Source organism: Mesitornis unicolor, unplaced genomic scaffold (assembly GCF_000695765.1).
Source record: "Mesitornis unicolor isolate BGI_N332 unplaced genomic scaffold, ASM69576v1 scaffold31421, whole genome shotgun sequence".
NCBI classification, from domain to species: Eukaryota; Metazoa; Chordata; class Aves; order Mesitornithiformes; family Mesitornithidae; genus Mesitornis; species Mesitornis unicolor.
The window spans coordinates 59,819-80,564 of NW_010162263.1; the positions used below are offsets into that span (position 1 = coordinate 59,819).

Genomic DNA, 20,746 nt, shown 5'->3' on the forward strand with positions numbered 1-20,746 from the left:
ATTTCACTTTTTCTTCCAGTCTCCACAGTTTCCTGCTTTTCAAAAAAGCCCTTCTCTTTTTTTACTTCGTGTTTTGACTTTTCTTCATCTCTTTTGAGCTGTTCACTGAATTCTGACCTCCATTTGGTTTTCAGCTGCAGTTTCTGCTCTCCAAATTTCCATCTTGACTTCTTAATTAAACGAAAAAGTCTCTTTGAAATTGTAATTTTGAGGTTTTGCTTTTGGACAGTTCCAAAAGATCTGTTGCCTATTTTGAATTCTTCTGAAATGTATTCTCCAACTTACAAACTAGCCTGGCTGTGACACAATTCTGACTGGCATTTTTTTCGGTTCCAAGGACCTCTTGTTAGATATTCATTATTTATCTGCTAACATTTTGAGACCTTGGTGCTTTTGTGGCTTGCAAATATGACTTCCTTAAATAATTTATGGCTTAAAATTTGACTGTTAAATAATTTATATTTTCTAAAATGTGAACATTTTAGAGAATATTTTTGTATTGGTGAAAATGTTTCATCTGAGTAGTAGGCCTTGAGACTCATGCTCAGTTTTACATCACATGGAATATTGTGCTGAGGCCATTTCTTATGTATTCAATAGACGTAAAGTAACCTTGCTATGGAAGGCACTATTACTGTATTGCAATATAAGAGGAAAAAAAACCAAGTATAAAAGTGTTCCAAAGACATTTTGAAATTTCCTTAAGAGTGTATATATTTCAGAAACAGAGAAGACATTTTTGGTGTCCATCTAAAGCAGTACATTACATAACTTGCATTGTGGGCTAGGTTATACTGACTAGGATGTACTGTACTAGCATTAAAAAAGAAGGCGTATGGTTTTGTGGTGACAGGGACTCAGAACTTTATTCAAAGAATTAAAATACTTTCCTGCTATTTTGATGACTGAAGAAAGTGAATGTTTCCTAATAGCTTAGGTGAGACAAGATCACTGAAATACTTCTGTAAAAGGGAGACTTCACTTGCATTCTCTTGTTTTCCCCCCAGCTCCCAGCTGTGCTACAACAAGAACTCAGTAAAGGAGATCTCCAGCCAGAGCCATTTGCCTTCCCTTTGCTTTCCTGACTTGCACTGGGAGCGCAGTGGGCTCTGTGCAGCTGGAAAAGCACCAGTACCCCCATCTCAAAGCTGCCCTGTTTCCATGCAGCTATGGTGTTCCTTCAAATCTGGAGACTGATGAATGGCCTCCTCAAAAATGTGCCTTCTGTATAGTTGCCAACAGTGAGAAAGTGATGCATTTCTAAACATGCTGTGGCTCCTTTCGATATTTATTTTGGCATGGAAGAAGTGGAACTAGATCTTCTGAGTGTGAGGCATCATAAATAAATGCTGGCACTCTAGTGAGGGACAGTGGTAGGTGGTTCAGTTACCAGCTTTGTCCATTTCTTTACTGATTTTCAGCATGGAGGGGAAAAATAACATGAATTCACAAATTCCCAATCGTCTCTAAGAGAACTACTCAGCAAATGGGGTCCACTAGGATTTCTGTTACCAGGCAATTAATGCTGCCAGTGATAGATGTGATTAATAACTCATGAGCTCTTTACTACCCAGCTCTTTACAGTTGCATAACTCAAGGTTACATCTCTTGCTTCCTCTGTTACATTGCCTGCTCCCTCTGTTATTTTTCTTCATGAGTGCTTCAGAGAGGTGCAAGGATAGTAAATGGGGGTTTCTTTGGATATTTCTCTTTCTGAAGTAGGGTATATTTTCCCAGTGATCAGAAGATGCAGTAGCTTGCTTTGTTTGTGACAGCTGCATGTAAAAGTCACTCAGCCTGAGCTATGGTGGAAGGAGGCTGGGTTTCCCAGTACTGCCAATGCTTACTCAGTTGCATTCATTTAAAGGGATTATGCTATTACCTCCTTTCTCTTGCTTCCCATTTTATGCTGAAAGTGTCAGAGCGTGCCTTTCCTTGGGACACAGAGGCTTTACTCCGAGGGCTATGTGCAGTGCCTTGGACACCTGGCTTACAACAGCAATCCTTTTTCACTTTACACCTTAAAACTGTAAGAGCAGGTTGTTCTCTCCTCTAGGATATTCTTACAGCAGCTTTCAAATTCTTTCTTTTTTAATTTTCAGAGTTTTTTCCCCTATGTTAATACAAATCTTCATTCATAGGTTAGATCCCAATTATTATGATATTATTGATTGATCTCTACTCTGCATCGCTCTGATGGCTCTAAAAGAGACTGCTATGATGAACCTTAGTTCTCTGGACTAAGGACTGTGTAGCTAGACAAAAACGTACGGCTGGGAAACTCAGTGACGCAGGTGCTCAGGACAAGCTCAGGTCACTCACATGCGACCTTCAACACAACATTTCTTTGTTCCAGCTGTATTACTGGATTTAACTGCGGAACCCACAAATTCAGACATACCTCTGCTTGGATAAGATGCAGTATCCTTTACAAGTTATTTTTTCTGTAGGCTTCCAGAAAGAGTTTTTAAGTATTTTTTATAGACATAAAGGCATTTCTATCCTGTCCTCACTTGGTTTTCAATACCATACTTACTAGAAGGACTTCTCTATATTGATAGCTGAGGCGATAATTGTAGATTTCTTTGCAGCAAGGTACCTGATTATGTTGTAAGTATGACCAAGTACATTTATTTAGTTTCCCTTAGGGCAATATTTTTATCTTTTGCTTTACAGCACTTCAAACTTCTGAGTTTGCTGTTTGATTGCCTGTATTGTGCATCTGGGAAATTCCTCACGGCGTACTGATAGCCACAATCTACAGACTTTGTGAAAAACAAGCTTAATGATCAGTCCTCTATAAACTTTAGTCTGCAATAAGACCATGTGTGATACTGTTCTCATGCTCATTCCTATTCCCTTCTGTATTTTTATTCATTATTCACCAGTTCATTCAGCTAGAAGAATCAGAAGACAGTAAGTCATGTGGAAGGCAACACCCAGTATAGCCCTTCTTTCTTTCTTCCAGATAATTTTCATGGACTTGAAGCTTTATGTTTCATTATTAACAAAAAACTTCCTTTGAAAACAATCTCTCCATAGTCTCCCCTGTTTGTGTGGCTTTTAGAGAAAGAAATCTTGAATTTTGGAGCAACCTGAAGTTAAGAATAATCAACCCCTTTTTTTAAACCTTATTAAAACTTCTGCAGAGGAGGGATCACGGGGGTCAGACATCCCTTAGGAGTTGTGTTTTGTGGAGGGGTGCCACAGTCCCAGGCTAGAACACATCCATCGTGGAGCTGCTGAGGGGCACAAGTAGGTCTGAAGAACAGTCAGTAGCCTGTCTTGGTTCTTGGCATTGCTTTCTTATCCGTGGGAAATGATGCATACTGGTTTAGTTCTCGTTCTGGTCACAGTAACGTACCTTTAAAAGTGTTTCAGAGCTTAGTAAAGTTTATTGGGAGGTTTCTGAGGTGCTATTAAGCCTCCAGAGACAACTGTCAGTGTGCATTGTGGTTTGCAGGCAGAAGAACTGGCAAAAAGTGCCTGTTCTCACAGCCTCAAATAAGAGCGAGTTGGAAAAAATAAAATCTGGGTCACTGCTTGTGATGAGTAAGCAGTTACTGGAGCGTCGAGCCGCTTTCCCCCCTCTGGGAAGCTGAAAAGGAACATCGTAGCAACAAAATCCCAGTGTAGAGTTGCTGTTACAAGTTACTGTTTTTGCGGTTTTGAACTGTGTTATCCCTAACAAAGTTTCAGTTTCTTACCTTTTGTGCCCTTCCTGCTTGGTAGAATTTTTTTTCGTTAATCTGTGGAGTGTTTCACTGGGGTAAAATGGAGTTTTAAGGAATAAAAGAAAAAGCTTAGCAGTGCCATAAAGTTATGATAGACTGCATCACTCTAGACAGGGCAGTACAAATGAAGATGGAAATTATAGCCCCAAAAGTTAGTGCAGTGCAGTTTAACAGATTGGCTCACTAATTTGTCTTTTCCTCATCTTAGGTTAGTAACTTTACAGCTAGGCTGGAAATGCAATTGGGAATATGAAGAGAGAATGATGTGACCTGACTAATGGCAGCAGGGTTGCAAATGAACTCCTGAGTTGTGTGTTTTGCTCGGACTCTTTTGTATGGCTGCCTTTCTGTCTTAGCTTTCTCATCTGTAAAACAGATAGGCTGGCCAGGTGGCATCCGCTGTGATTAGTGTTTGTAAAGTGCTTTGATCCCTCAAAGTCCTCTTTTAGCACTAATTACTCCTCGAGTGTATTCGTGCGTGGAAGCGAACAGGCAGTCCAACTCCTGCTAGGAAGGATAAAGCGCAGGAAGCCGAGGGAGGGCTGAGCCCAGGACAGCCCGTACCCTGGCTTCGGGAGGGTGTCTGGAACCCAGCCAGCCTCCTGCGTCATGTGCCCTGGAAGAGAATTCATTGTGAATTCTAGTGATGAAGAGGGCCTGTAGGCGATGCTCATATCCCAGGTCCCTATATTATCAGCTCTGTGCGAATCTGCGAGGTGTAAGCCCACATGCACAGGGGGTGCAGCAGGACAAAAGGCGGGTGGTACAGATGAGTCTCTGCCCCCCGGCACTTTGACACATCACACCACACACCAGCCTGTTTAGATCCATAAAAGTTTTGCCTCCTGGTTACTCCTCAACAGAAACTTGCAAGCAGAGTACGACCGTCTGAAGCAGCAGCATGACCACAAAGGACTGTCTCCACTGCCGTCCCCACCGGAGATGATGCCGGTTTCTCCGCAGAGCCCTCGGGATGCTGAGCTCATCGCAGAAGCCAAGCTGCTTCGCCAGCACAAGGGCCGCCTGGAGGCCAGGATGCAGATCCTGGAGGATCACAACAAGCAGCTGGAGTCGCAGCTGCACAGGCTGAGGCAGCTGCTGGAGCAGGTGAGTCCTCAGGCCTTTCTTTTAGAGTCATCTTCCAAAAGGGTGTGAAGCATTATCAATAATGGCAGCAACAGACCAAGACATTGTATGTGTAGAGACGAGTCAGAGAAAAATAATAAATTGTTCTACAGGCTGCAAATGAGAAGCTGAAATAATGTTTTGGTATTCTTATTTAGTCTTCTCCCTTGTTTTATTCAGAATTCAAATCCATTATTTGCTTGGATATATTTACTTAAAAAGAGACAGCAAATTGTGTATATTCATGGCATAAATAAAAAATACAGAGATATGAAGATTTGTGCAACTGTACTGAGCTGTTAATAACAATCTCTTCTTTTTCTTTTCACTTTTCAGCCGCAGGCAGATGCCAAGGTGAATGGTACAACACTATCATCTCCTTCTACCTCTTTGCAGAGGTCAGACAGCAGTCAGCCAATGCTTCTTCGTGTAGTTGGCAGCCAGACTTCAGAAACCATGGGTAAGATAACAAAGTTCAGATTGTCATAAAAAATAGTTATAGCCCCATTTTCCAGAAAAAAAAATCCTTAAAGACAGAAAATACTCTGCTCTCTTGTTTCGTTCAAATGAGAATGGAGTAGACATTTGTAATGGTCTTCAATGTCATCTGGCTGTTTACACTTTATGTCTTCATTATGGTTCAGGCTTTTGCTTTTGATCATGGTGCACACAGTAGCATAGGTATTTTGACATTAAACATAAAGCTCAGCCAGGACTTGACTTTTAAAACAAGTATCACTAAAAAGCTATTTTATTCAAACTGACTTTCATCTATTAAGCATGACGTGACTGATTTAAGTGTGCATAGTATTAATTATGGCTAAGAGGTTAAATGTGTGATCAACCATCCCCCATGTTAACGGATATGATCTTATTTTTAATATGTTATGGCTCAGTCAGAAGGACTGAGCTGTCACTCAGGCAATGCTCATCTAGTGTCTTTTCTAAATATCACATCAGATGTGATAATGAACATCATATGAGTTGTGGAGTAAGGTTAAGTAATAATGTTCTGTAACTACTGGCTGGAATTATTTTGGTGCTTTTATTAACTGCTCTGTGGCGTTTTCCTAATTTCCTCTCTGTTATGTAACCAATAAGTATTTATTACCCAGTAATAAGGACTTTCTGCTAGTAAAAACACAATAAACTGTTGCAGCATCTTTAAGCAAATGTACTTAAATTACCTCAACGAGATAGTATTTGAAGTCTTATGATAATATTCAGCTTCATACACAGAAGTGTATTTAGTATATATTAGAGAGAAGCTTTGGGGGAGAGTGAGAGCCTTAAGTGAGAGCTTTTCTCTTTGCTGCAGTTAGTGGAAGAGTCAATGACAGCAATTGAATGGGAGGGGACATTCTGCTGTGTCTGAAGTGCCATCCTGGTGGAAGATGCAGCTTGTGTAGGGGCTTTCTCCGCCATCCTGAGTGTAGGCAATAACATCAACCTGTGCCAGTATCAAACAAAATGGGTTCTGCATGCCCCACAACAAAAAAATGTGCAATTAATTGTACCTTTAGGAATGCTTAAGTTAAATCCTAGGGGTGAGAGTACCATGGATGACAGCAGTTTCATTTGAACCTTTCTTTAATCGTATTACTAGTGAGTAAATACTTTGCAACAGATTAGGCAAAATGTGTTGGTGGAGTAATTTACATCAGCTTTCTGAAAAATGTTATTAATTTCATCACATAAATTATGCTAATTAAAATCTGCAAGAAAAGACAGTGGTTTCCAGCTATTTTATTTAAAGTCTTGTAGTTTCATATTTTATCCTTTAGTAGGACAGAATACAGTAATGTACTTCTTTTCATTTGACTCGATATAAAAATCTTCCCATTTAACTTGTGAGACTGGAATTAATTCATTAACATGTATATAATCATATAAACTGCTGAAACCTATTTAAAGCAAATATTTAGACATGAATTGGGTTTTTTTGTTTGTTTGATTGAGCCAATATGTGGCAGGACAGTGAGATGTTCAGTCGTTATCAGCACGATCGTGTTGCGACTCAGCAAAGCAACACTGTTGGCAGCATGGAGCAGAGCTTCTGAAAAGAGTTACTAACTGAACTAACAAACCGCAACTAATTCAGTTTGTCGAGTCTCCTTGCACACCAGAAAGCTTTGCTTGCCAGTCTGAGGGTTTTCTGAAGCATGACTTAAAGTATTCTTGAACTGTGAAGGGAACCAAAGCTGTGGTGTAAATACTGCTCCCATGCAGCAGGCATGTGCCCAGTAACGAGAAAGTCTCGATTTTTGAGAAAACACTGAGGATCTCCGGGTCTCTCGGGTAATGAGATAATGTAGTGCTAGCTTTTATATAGTTTACTTTTTGAAATGAGACCTTAAGGTTTTTTTCTCTCGGTGTAGACCCACAGCACTTCTCTGCCTCTCTGCTTTCTCAAGGAGAGATGACTGTAAAAGGTTTTGCACCAGCAGTGTTGTCCAGCTGTTTGGTAAAAGTAGCCACCCACTCACACCCTAATTTACGAAGAGAAAATCTTATCCCTTGATAACCAGGGCACGCCAAGGCAAGTGGAAAGGTCCTGCTTTTCTTCTCATAGAGCCCTAATGGGAAAGTCCTGATCTCTGGCCTTTCTCCTCCAGTAATGTAGCATAGGAGCTTCTCTGAGGCATGTGAGCCAAGAGGCTGTTGCTGAACTTAAATTCGTTCAGGTGCCACCAGAATATTTGAGGCCCACCCAGCTCTCCAAGCCTTTCGTGGAAGCATGAATGGGAAAGACTGTTTTGGGTAGAGCGAGATAACCGAGGTCTGAAGGTGTCTTTATTTTTATCAAGTTGCTTGGCTGATGTCTTATTTTGTCATTTACAAGTCAATGCTCAGAAAAGTCATCCAAATCAGAAAGAATAAAAATAGCGCGTTTTAAGCAAACATACAGCAGTCTTGAGGGTCAACACAGTTCAGTTTGCATCAGCGTTTACCAGGACATTGGGATGTTGGTACCTGTCCTCAGTTCTTGGCCAGGACAGCAGAACCACTGCCCTCTTCTTTGAGACTTTAGGGCTGAGTGGCTTCCTGCAGGCACAGTGACAAGGTCCTCAGCCTGGGTGGAAGCGGCAAGGTCTCAGTCTGAGCTTTCACCTTCACATCCAGCAGAGGCTGGAAGGACATTGCTTCTGCTATGGCACCTCTGTCAGTGCAGCACTTGGTGCGAAAGTAACTCATGGTGTGAGCTGATTTGTGTGAACCCAGCCCCAGTCAAAAGCTGAGCAAACTGCAGGCACTCTCAGCAGCTATTTTTAGACCATTAATGGAATAAAAGGAGCTGATACGGAGACCATCACTTATATGAATTAAGTGCTTCTTGCAGACACTTTACCCCACTTCTTGTGACTGGAGTGGGAAAAATGACCCTTGGTCAGTAATAACTCTTGTGAAACTCCTGGCCCTGAGGTGAAGCTGACAATAAAGCCCAATAATAGGAAATATACGCAGTCCTGAAGTGTTCCCTTAGCATCTCTTTTAGGAGGCTTTCTACTGGCACGAAGCACCTCAATGTTTAAAGAATGTAAATGCTAACAGAAAATCAGGCAGTTTATTACTCGAGTAGGGCAAGACATGTTAGAATAAAGGGTCATTAAGTCATTTTCAAAATAAGGATGTCTCTCTTGTGGTTATTACAGCAGGCAAAATTGCTTTTGTGTTTTAATAGGGATAAAAGAAATCTAGTGAAAAAGGAGAATCTCACTCAAAGTATATCCTTTAGGTATATTCTTTTTTCAGATGCTTTATTTGTGTGGGAGACTAGGGTCTACACTGAAATCATCATATGGATCTTGGTTATCTGAAACTAAGACCAAAAAAACCCAGCTATAAATAAAACGTATTGAATTTCCCATTAAGCTGCTGCCCTATAATCAGGATATAGAAATTATTCAGTGGGAGAAATGTATTTCGCTTTATTAAACTGCTTCTAAACCTTTTTACAGTACAATTGAATGTTCTTGGAGCGCCAATCTGATGCAATTAAGCTGTCAGAAATATTAATACTGATGCAGATGAGAATCTGGGTTTCTACTGATTTACGCAGCTAGGCAGAGCAGTGCTAACATGAATCCAGCACTACTAGAAAGCTGCTCAGTAGCAGCACTCACAACAGCAATTTCTTTTGCCATTAATAGAATGAGAAAAGCTGAAACAACGAGTGTCATTTATGAAACTAAATGTTCCTAGCAGACGTTTTACCCCACTTCTTTTACCAGAGTACATTATTTCTTAAATCCCTGTTTACGAATGAAAGTCAGTGTTAATTGTTTAAAATTAATTGTTTAATTTCACTTAGATCTTTAAAAAGAAAGAGAAACATAGCAGTTAACAAAATCCACCTTTAAAATTTTTATTGTGTACTGAGCAGAAAGTGTGTTTAAGCGAACAGCCTTGGCTTTGTGAAGGGCGCACGCAGTAGCCAGCTGTGAGCAAATGGTTTTGCTGTGGCTCTGATGCAGTGATGTGTATTTGCTTTCTAGGTGAGGATGAGCTGCTCAGCCCTCCCCAGGACACAAGCACAGGTTTGGAGGAAGTGATGGAGCAGCTGAACAACTCCTTCCCCAGCTCCAGAGGTGAGCGCTGCTGCCCGCGGCAGATGAGAGGGAAGAAGATAAAAGTGCTGTCTGTTCCTTGATGTTTTCAGGGGGTTGTGTTTTGGTGTCAGCTTTTTTGCTGCTCTTTGTTTTCGCGTTAACAATAGCTGTAGAGAAACCTGTCTTATTTAGAGCGGAGAAGCAGCCTGCCCCTCCTCTACCTTAAGCTGCCTCCACAGGTAGCCCTTGCTAGGTACGTGGATGAAACAATGTCTGTCTGAGACTCTTTTTTTTCCTGAGCATTTTCTTCTCTTCCCTTTTGCCATATTCCTTTTCTCACAGCTTCTCTCCTCTTCAGTCAGTCCTCTTGCTGATTTATTCTTAATACATATGTTAGCACATTTTTCTTCTGTCCTTAACTTCCTCCAAGAAGAATCTGGTTTGGAATAGTATTAAAGTTCTGAGGCAAAGTTCTCGACCTTGTAGCACACGGGCCCAGAGTAATGGAGGGAAAACAAGTGGGCTGCTTGTTTGTGCAGCGTAGGCTGTGCTTGTGCATACAGCCACGGCATTTCTCTCAGTGTTTCAGTTTTGCTTATTCCTGTTGTTTGATAAAGATAAGCATTTGTATTACTGGGATTTATTTATTCAGCCTTTGTTTATTTAAGAAAGCACTTTTCTGAGCCCAGAGAAAATGCTCTGCTACCAAGGAAAGTGTCTTAGTGTCCTAGCAGGAGATGGGAAGTTTGGGATATTACCTGTTGCTGTGAAAGAAGGCTCAGACATAAACTTCTAGGCAGAAGACAATCCCAGTGTCTACTGGCAACCTGTTAAGTGGGTTTCAGTAAGGGCACAAACTTAACTGCGGGGCCTCTTGCACGGGTCTCACACATCACCCAGAGGTTCTTCTTTAGTAGATAAATGCCTTTACCATCACACTAGGCTTCCAGTGGAGTCAAGTTTTCGCCATCCTTTGATTTCAAAGCAAGCTCAGCTCTTACCAGGCATCATCTGTGAGCAGTGGAAAAGGAGAAGGCAGTATAAACTGCATAAGATCTCATGCTATAGATCAAAAGGTGGAATCGTTTAGAAAAATACTATTGAGGAAAATCTAATACAATATATTGTTAACTACATTGATCTCTACCTCAACAGTATATGAAAAAAAGTCCTATGTCCAGCTCTCCTTTTGCCTAGTTATTGTCAGAGACAACAGATGAAAAATCTTTCAAATATTGGTATGTAGATAAAAATGGGGTTATTTTTGAAGCTGCTGTGTACACAAGGTTGCAACAGACAGTGCTTTCTTATCAGTGACTATCATTTGTGTAAGTATGTTGTATTTAGGAGTTGTTGCCTAATCACATGTGTCTAGAGGTAGATACATCTGTGTTAATATATTCACCAAATGTGGTATCTAATTTGTAATCATTGCTGATGACACTGACAGTGTTTCTTTTTAAAAACAAGCTTGGTTTTAAGTAAAATAGGAGCAATTTACGAAACAATAGTTAGTGAGTTATTTGAAACACAGTGGTCCATTTCCTGTGTATAAATAGGCAGAGGTCGACCTGTTACATATTGCTCCCTAGTGAGAGTAGAAAAGGTTTTTAATTTTATTTTATTAGTGAAAAATGCAAAGCTTCATGAATCAAACTAACGGAATATACCATTTAGTGCAAAAAACATAAATTAAAGTGTTAACATCAGTTAATATTTTCATTTTGTAAGTTAATTTGCATTTGCATTCTGGTGAAGCAAAATGTAGTCATTTAAATACTGGGAAAGAACGCATTCCCTTATTTTGTTTCTCCATTCAGTAACCACGTTAAAAGTGTAGCATGCGATCACAAACATCCCTAAAAGAGGTGGCAGCTTGTTGCTGCTTTCCTGCCTGACCAGCAGCCGTAGAGGAGAAAACCAGTCTCTAGCCGCATGGAGGGCTGCGAGCGAGAGGGAGCACAGTCTCCTTTTGACATGGGTCGTCTCTGTCCTTGGTGTGAGAGGAGCTTCTGGGGCAGCACCAGGAGCAGGCTCGGTCTGTTGGGCAGGGTCACGCTTCCCACAGGACTTTATTTTCGGGCCTGACCAAAGTGCTGTTGGGCTGAGCCAGAGTCTGCCTCTTCCTCTCTCTTTGGCTACACAAAAAGATTAGTCCAGCTGGGAGAAAAAGTCATTTGCTTTTTGGAGAATCGTACCAGGTTTTGGATAAAGAGATTAGGACCTCGATTGGGTTTCTTCATGTATCTTTTGAAGCATTTTCACGAATGCCAGGTTTGCATAATTGCTTTTGGTTGAGGAATAAGGAAGGGTTGGGCCCTCTGTGGGAAATCAAGTTTGATGTGCAGCCAGAGCAGATGGCATTCCAGTCACTGACTGATAGCGAAGGCTACTGAGGTCATCAGTTTTTCTGAGGTCTCATGCAAACTTCAGTTATTGGAGTTTTCTTCTACTCCCATTTTAACAATTAAGGATATTCAACTGATACCCGCATAATGAAGCTTACATCTGCAGCTAATTTGCCTCAGGCTCACGGAGACCTTCACTGTGAGATGAAGGATGCTGTGGTCACTCAGACTCCACGGGCGTCAGGGATACGACTTAGGATTTACAAGACTGCAGGAAGGAGAAAAGGAAGCAGGGTTGATTGGTCTCAACAAACCCCCGAATCAGGGGCCATTTTGTTGTTGGGACATGCAAATCTGTATCCCAGGTTTCCAATATATTATAAAAGATCAAAGTATAATTGCAAAATAAAGTATAATTGCAAAGTAGTTTGGCTGCCTCTCGGGCAGCAGAAGCCTGAGAGGCTTCAGATTCAGATGTGGTGCAAGCAGTATTTTATTTCTTTGCATTACAGGTTGCATCAAATCTCAAGCTGTTTGTAGGTATTCAGGAAACAGAACAAGCAATGAGCACAGACCTGTAGAGAATACGTTTTCTTATTTTAATTCTTATTAAGTGGAATTAAAAGAAGTGACATGCAAGAAACTCAGTCATCCGAATCTCATATTCAGAAGTGTGTTGTGATACAGGAGCTTAAGAAATAATTACTTGAAAGATGTATTCAAACGACTTGGCTAAGGTGGCACCACATGTGATGCATACTATCTTTAATTATAAAAAATAGAAGGAAGATGGATCAAATGCTCAAGGTTGACTACTACTAGAAGGAGCTTTGTGTATTTCTACACTAAAGCTGTAAAGGAAGTTGTCTGCTATGATATTGATAGACCATGCAATTCCAGAACAGCTACAAAGAACACAGGGCACTCATCAAAATCTACCTAGACTGAAAATGAGAATAACAAAATGAAATCCAGGAAGGGAAAAACTTCCGTACAAATAACTTGAAATTTATACATGGAGTCAGTTGAGGAAATCTGAGGATGTATTAAAAGGCGTGGGAAGCTACTGGCAGGACATTAAATGTGGTTTTGCTTTCTGACCTGTGAAAATAAGCATGTTAAAATTTAAGCTAAATGTCTGGCTCCAGCATGTCACAGCATAGGGAGTGATACTCCATTTGAATCAGGGCTATAACTCTGGGTATCCTATTGCCATTACTACAGCGACAACTTGGAGGAGCGCAGAGCAATACAACAACAAACTGGACTCTCAGGGCATTGGTTCATGAGAAGAGTTCAGAGCTGAGTCAGCAGTGAATGGGGAAAAGGAGTGAATCTGTGCGTGGGTACACAGACCTATAGTTGAACATCACAGGATAGAAATTAAAACGAAAATATTTAGTCTGAATATCATGGAACACATCTGAAGAGTAAGATTTGCTTAGGTTGAGAAATAGCTTTCTAAAGCAAGTAGTGGCTCTTTGAACTTCTGACCCAAAGGAGTAAAATGTAGTAGTAATTAATTGTCGCCCCTCTGGAGATAGATTCATATTGATTATTATCTTTTCCAAGCTTTTGCTGTACAGAGTTGTTTTTAAAAGAGCACCAAGGCTTCATAGCATCATTTTGAATGCATTTTGGAGAAGCAAGTATTAAACAAATCGTGTCATAGACCTTCATAAGCAGATCTCAGATACAGCAACTTGTGTTCCTGTACACCTTTTATAGTGTTTTTTGTTTCTTCAGTTTAACCTTCTGGCAGTTCTTGGCATTTCCTAAGAAGCAGAGCACCTCCATGCTCCTCGCACAGCTGAGTGTTGGTGCCGAAAGCTGTTTCATTTCTGGAGAGGGAAATTCTGCTGAATACCTGATGATTGCTGTCCTTAAGGAATTTTTCTCTCCTTTTAATCGACAAGGTTTCCCATCCATTCCTCTTTCACTTTGCTGCTGCCAGCAAATTCACAACTGCTGCAGCTGCTTCAAACAGCTGCTGTGCTAACTCAAAACAGATGTCAAAGCCAGAGGTCTGCCATTTAGTGGAAATCTACCATTAAATACCACCTCGGTGGTTTATTTGACCCTGCTTGATAATGGGCCACAGAGGAAAACATTTTCATGCTGTATTTGTGCCCAAGCCACTAAATCTCCAGGGAATTGGCTCACGGTTAGAAAGTAAGATTGGCAGGCCAGTATTTTTAAAGCCAAATTCACCTCTTCTGCAACACTGAGGACAGACAAGTTGCACTGCTTCAGGTAGATCTCGTGGTGGACTGGGCTGTGTTTTGCAGTTATGGAAAACTGGTTTTGTATTTTTAAAACTCTGGTTTTGTGGCAAACGCTTTCTACAAATGAAGCTCAGAGATTAATTTAGGGGCAGAAGTTCTTGAGCTAACTGAAGTTGGTGAGGAAGCTTCCCAGGCTTTCAGTGCAGAACCATTGCTGGTGGGTACTGAGGAAGTGGGAGCCAAGAAGTGGCTAGAGATGAGACCATGGTGTCTTAAAAGAGCTGAGAGGCCGTGACATCACGTGGAAACCTTTGGAGAGGGATCAGTACCCACCATTGGGATTTAACACGGTACTGCTCAATACAGATGTTGTCTTGTGTAGTGAAATTACAGGACTCCACAGCAATGAACGCACTAAGAATAGCACCATCTCTTACAAGTTTTGTTTTGCTTTTATCTCAGCCACATAAAAACACGCCAGATACCTTCTCTTCTCTCACTCGTGCATCAGCCAGGCTCTGTCATGAGTGGGACTAATGCCCTAAGTGGAACTAGCGACTTTCAGCACTGCAAACAATGCAGTTTCTGTCATTATGACAGCAAAATACCTTATGACAAAGACTTCCTTTCCACACCTTACTTGAATCAGTGAAAGAGTACCCTGGAGATAGTACACTGTAGGGTATTCTGGAAATACTCCTTCAGTTGGGCTAGCCTGGCCTCTTCTGGAGTGTCTCCCGTTCTCTGTGCTATGGTCCTACATCCCAAATCAGTGAGCCCAGATGACTGAGCCCTTAGCACTCCCTCATGGCACAACAGTATTGAAGTGGCTGAGCTTCCCTGCTAATTCCCGGTGGGATAGTGATGGGGAGGACTTGGTCTTTCGTGATTTATAATGCTCAGTCCTGATGTAAGCTGAGAATACATTAATGAATTTAGCAAAACTTCAAGGAACATTTTTTTTTAAGAAAAAAAGCTGTTTGCAGGTCCAGATCTCCCCTTTGCAGCCTGTCCCTCTCCTGAGTTCAGTGAGAGGGGCAGTGCAGAAGATGCTTTGTGCTGTCTGCTTTGATCTGAATCTGCATAGATGCATGAAGTTTTTATTAGTGCCTCTGCTTTCACATTTGATTTGATCACTCTGTGTACCTTTGCCTATGATACAATGTCATGTAGATTTCCCAAAAAAAAAAAAAAAAGAAGGTTAGAAAGACTCTTCTATTTTGTAAGGGGAAGAAATCTTGATTTGAGCTGGAATAATAGATAATTAGGCACCCATGGATTGCGTATCGGTGTTTTGATGCCTTATAGAATATAAATTTTCAGAACTGCGGCAATACGACAATCTTCTTCCTCTGCAATTTATGCCAAACCATACTCCTTGCCTGAAAACTTAGAGCCACGCATTCATTCATATGCAAAGAAGAAAATAAAGTAAAATGCATTAAACCCTTTTTAATCTTCCTCCAAAAGAAATTAGCTTTTACTGTAGTAGTGCTACTCTTTGTCGCATTTAACAAATTCTAGGGCTGATTGCTCACCACAGACTTTCCTCACCAGCTGTTTTGTGTGGTGCGGAGCTATCGCAGTTACCTTTGAATGCATTCATTTTCAAGTGTAATCCAGTCTGTCTCATGTAGTTATTTAAATGAGACACTGTGTAGCTGCAACGTCAGATGTTTTTGCAGACAGGTAGGCAGTTCTTAAGACCTCCACAAGGGTCCAGTATTTTGCATGTAGGCAGTTCCTCCTCTCCTCTTCAACCAAGCTCAACTCTTTTCATGCCCCAGGACTCTTGCACACCCAGCTCTACCATGCTGCAGTTTCCAGAGCCCTTAGGTAGGCCACCTACTCATTTAAACCTTGAGGCTTTTCCTCAGAAGACAACCAAAGTATGCAGTAGACTTTATTATCTTCATTTTCAAGCTTTTTCTGTTACATGATTTATATCTGTGAGAGGTTCTCATCTGCTCTTAGGACCAGAATAAAAATCCACATGCAGAGCATGACTTCAAACCTGTCATTATTATTTCTAACAGTAAATATGCTACTGGGGAGAGGAAGAGGAGAAGGAGGAGAATAGGACTTCCTTTGTTGTGTAAATCATAAGCTTTGGTGTCTGGTCCTACAGGGGCTGCCTCGGCCGTTTCTGCTACCTGGAGTCTGTAGCAGAGCAGTGGCTCTGACCTGTGCTGGTCCGTGGTGCCCTTCGCTTCCTCCACCCTCACTTTCTCGCCTTTACCACCTCTGCTCAGTTTTGCTCTGTTGCTGACCCTTGTCCTGCTCCTTGCAAAATACCTGCAAAGCTATTTATTGTCTTCCTTCCCTTCTCCTGCAGGCTGCCATACCTAGGAAAAAAACTCGACGGCAATTAGGTTACTGTTATGCTGACCGGTGTGTTCTCCCCTTCAGAGCTGTCTCTCTGCCCCTTGTACCACACGTCGCTTACAATTACATCACTTCCAGCAGCTCTGGGGCAAAGATTGTCCTCTTTCTTGAGCAGCGTCTGCTGCAGCAACTTTCTCGCCTGCAGCTACGAAGTCTGGCTGTGCTGGTGCTGGCAGCAGCGCACCAGTGATGGGGGGACGCCGCTTCTGGGGGCAGCAAGCATCTTACTGTCACCCGCTGTACGATGGGAAGGGGGACAGGGGAACGCTTCTGCCCTTGATTGACAACTGTCTTTCTTATTTTAAAAACAAGTACGCTATGGGGAGTGTTTGAGAAGAATCGGTGTGATCAAAGTGTGCCTTCTGTGGAGGCTTGTCAGGAACATCTTTTCAGCTAAAGCCATTAATGACTCCTCTGTTTTGGCAGTGTAACTTGAAAGTGATGAGATACTTCCTCTTTTTTCCCATTTAACTTGATACTTTTTCTCCCTTTCTCCTCTGCCCTCTCAGTTTTACTGTGCTTCCAGATCAGCTTGTTGAAAACATCTTTGGAATATAATTATCTTGAATGTGAGCACGATATATTCCTGTATACAGCTCTAGGTGTAAAATCTGTGTCTCTCTCTGTGTGTGTGTGTACATAGGAATGGATACCTGTATATATGTATGTAGGCCATAATAAAAAGTGAAGTGTCTGGATGAACTAATTTGATGTTGGGTAAGCATGATTTTACCACTAATACTGATTATTGAGGAAATTTGGATGCTCAGAAAGTGAATTGAGATCTTCTCCACCATACCTATCCTCAACTGAAAGGCCTCTAAGTTGGTTTTAGGAGTTTTCTCAGGTGTTTTTGCCAGGTTAAAACCAAGCTGCAGATTACAGAACTGTTCTTGAATACATCAGCTCCAAATCATCAGTAGATTTCAGTGCACTTTTGGTCTCTGTTTAAAGCAGAAATGCAGTTATTTTATATTAACTTCCTAAACGGAAATTGAAGTGTCTCGTACAGTATAAAATATATATTCATGTGTGGTTTTTTCCTTTCTTTTCTGATATTTTTTCCACTTCCTCTCTCTGTTCCCAAAGGAAGAAATGCCCCTGGAAAGCCAGTGAGAGAGGTTAGTGAGACGCAGGCTCACTGCCATGGCTTCTGTTTGTCACAGCTCGCTTTCTGTGCCCAGCATGCGTGTGACGGCAGCACGGGTTTGCTTGGGTTTGGTGACGGGCAGGGAGCGGGGGGTGGTTTTATTTTGCTTCGGGTTTTGTTTGATTTTGCTGAGTGCATTCCCCATGTGTGCCCTAACGTAGCATACCTCTCAACTTTCAGTGGAGACCGTGTCAGCTCAGGGATCTGCATTCTCTTACATCCCCCCAAAGGCAGAAACTCAGGAATGGGGAGGAGAAAATATCACCTTGAAATTAAGCTTCTGCACAATAAATGTGGTCAGCAGATAGGCTGCAGTCATTGACTTATGTTCTGTTGCTCTTGTTTGTAAGCACAACGGGGAGACCCACGTCTCTCCCTGTTCTGCTTACACGCTCACAATTGTATCTATATGTATGTGCCAATATACCAACCTTCATCTCCAGTTATTAAATAGGGGTTTTTAATTTTTCTTTAGGACAGTGAGAGTTGAGAGGTATAAGAGATTCAGGTGTTTTAATTTCCTGATACATGATTGCAGAATGAAGAATGCTACTAACATTCACCAGCTCCACAGTGTTGCATTCAGCAATGCGAATGGCCGATGGTTTTCACTGTGCACTCGAACGTGGTTGGTTTGATGCAAAATAGATTTCAGAATTTGTACATCGCTGCTTGTTAATGGAGGAAAACATTTTGCACTGTGTTGTCATAGCACCTTTGAAAGTATTTCCAAAGAGCCTTGATTCTTTCTTTGTGAAGCTGCTTTTCGCTCGCCAATGAGATAAAACATTTGAAAGATGAATTTTTGCGAAAATTATTATTAAAGATAAAATATTCAGAGGCTGCCTGAGTGCAATTCCAAGTAGCTGTGAAATGACCTTTCCTGCGCAGAAGATGTTCAGTGTGAATGAGGCAGGAATTGAAGGGTGACCCAGTTTGCAAACCTCTGCTGGTGCGGAAAGGGGGGCTCACAGAAACGCACCACGCTGGGGTTTTTAGCAGAGTTGTTGTGACCCCCCCCAGTCGCTGCCAGGCTACCCTGGGAAAGCCAGGGCTCGTTCTGATGTGGCACCTTGTGGTAGTGTGGTCCTCTGTGTGGGTTGTGGGAGCTGGCCCAGGCCCAGCTGTTTGGAGGAGTAAGTTCCTCAGTGCAGGTTAAGTCGGTCCTCAAATGGCAGCTCCTGATACGGATCAAAAACGGGTGCTTGGGGTGTCATTGACAGACTGCACCAGTCCCAAAATTTTATGGAAATTATTTCATATTCAGCCCTGCGTGTTCTCAGCTCATACAGTCTGAGAATTGGTCTCCAGTTCAGCAAAGCAGATTGCTGATTGCCGCTATCCGCATTCATATTCATGCAGGAAAAATGTCTGCTGCTCAGGGCATATCTGATACAATTAATTAAAAAAAAAAAGAAAACAAAAAGGAAAAATGAGCATGTCCTACCTGATCAGATTCCAGTGGCTTAACCCTAAAAAAGTTGACTTCAATGAGTCGCTTGCCACTCTCCAGTTGTATCTCTGCTCGCTGACAGTTCCAGAGGGTACTTGGTACAGCTTACAGAGCTGAATTTAAAACCCAATTCTGCACCTGTTTGTGAAGTGTATGAGTGCATAGAGCAGCTTTTGCTTCATGTGTGAATCCATTTGCGCAAAGGCAGATCCTGCAGTTTTAAGTGCACCCGGCCAGGTTTTGATCCCATTACTCACAGTAGGTATTGTCTTCGTGTGTAATCCCCTGGATTTTGTGGCATTACTCGATAGGAATGAGGGTATCAAAGTCCAAGCCACCAACAGGAGGGATTTTACTTTTGTCAGGGAAGGGTTAGAAATCTGTGCTGCTAAAAAAGGCGCTGCGTTGTGTTGGGGTTTCTTAATTCACTTTCCATTCACTCTTTCGGGTCTGAATGCTCCACGTTTATTTCTCTGGGAAGCGGCAGTGTAAGATTGGTATTCAGTTACTGCGCCCTCACCCAAGGACCTTAATTCCAGTAGCGCCTCTAAAGCAAATCCAGCAGATACCAAATGCATCATTCTGTCTGTGGCCAGAAGTGATGTGGTTAGCGTCTGTAGAAATAGGTGTTTTCTGCTTTCAAAGCAAATGTACCTGTGTTAAAATTCCTTTCATTTTGTAAGTCTTAAGTTAATGCTGTCCGTGTCCATTTGGAGCTTTATTGCTGCATTTCAAAGCGTGTGCTAGGTTTTTTTCCTTATGCAGTAGCATCTTTCAATCTTTCAGTGCCTCAAGCATAGAGAAAAATTGTTCAGCTTTAATGTTTTAAAAAAAAAAAGAAATGAAGGAAGAATGGAATTAATGCTTTCTTTGGTGGGGTTACTTTAAAAATATGAATAATGATGAGTGGAAAGCTATGATTAATGTTTTTATAAGTGCTTTTGGGACAGTAGTTTTCTCACTTACTTCTGAATTAAAAATGTCGATGTCCTATCTTTCAGTCTTAAAGAGGGTGAGTAAGCAAAACAGAGCTGTGTAGCAGAGCTATATAGAAACAGTGAATTTGAGCTCTTATTTAGGTAATGTGCATTATAGAAGAGGGTGCATTTATTGCACTTAGAGTACCAGGAAATTATTGTGTATGTTCTTCTCAACTGTTTCCAGTCTTGGCTGTCCTAGCTGTTACTCCTGTGTGCAAGAGAGGCAAAAAGCCTGACGGCGATGGAGTGGCACCAGGTGAGGGCTCACCAGTTGAGTGGCTGGAGCACAGCTCTGTTCCCTGCTCCTCCGGCCCGTCCTCCCATCCCGTGACTGGCCTGGAGACTGCGGTACCCAAGCTGTTGCATTTTACAGTCCAGCTTTTAACATGAACTGCAGTCAGCAGCCGTTTGTGGTTATGTTCTGAGCTGTGAACTCAGATGGCTCAGAAGGAGACAGAATTGTTTTCTGCAGAGGAAATTAAGACCTGTGCTGGAGAGGGGGATGGTGCTCACCTGTGAATGGTGTGGGGGAAAGGGAGTCGTATCTCCTTTATCACCCCAGCCTGACTCTGAGCAGCTTTTGTGGAGGGAGGTCAGTTTCGAAGTATGTTTATGTCAAAAATATGGCACCAGTTAACAGAGAAAAGGAAAAAAAGCTAGCCAGACATTCCTGTAATTGTTACACATTAAGAAACTACCGAGGAATCCCTGGATGCACAAAGTCTTCTTGGCCCGTGTTTTAGTTGCCTGAACAGTTTTGCAGTTTGTACCTACTGTGGCTTATCTCTGAAAGGCT

At 41.8% G+C, this 20,746-nt stretch overlaps 1 protein-coding gene across 1 annotated transcript in view; it reads left to right on the top strand.

Moving 5' to 3' along the window:
- Positions 1-20,206, top strand: part of LOC104547760 (dystrophin-like) — a gene marked incomplete at both ends in the record, with an annotated part of 73,386 nt that extends 53,180 nt beyond the window's left edge. The window contains 6 exons of the mRNA XM_010193577.1: positions 4,598-4,841; positions 5,196-5,319; positions 9,356-9,448; positions 17,457-17,488; positions 17,868-17,928; positions 20,135-20,206. Of these exons, the coding sequence (XP_010191879.1) occupies positions 4,598-4,841; positions 5,196-5,319; positions 9,356-9,448; positions 17,457-17,488; positions 17,868-17,928; positions 20,135-20,206 (626 nt within the window). The remainder of the gene's footprint in view (positions 1-4,597; positions 4,842-5,195; positions 5,320-9,355; positions 9,449-17,456; positions 17,489-17,867; positions 17,929-20,134) is intronic.
- Between the last annotated feature and the right edge of the window lie 540 nt (positions 20,207-20,746).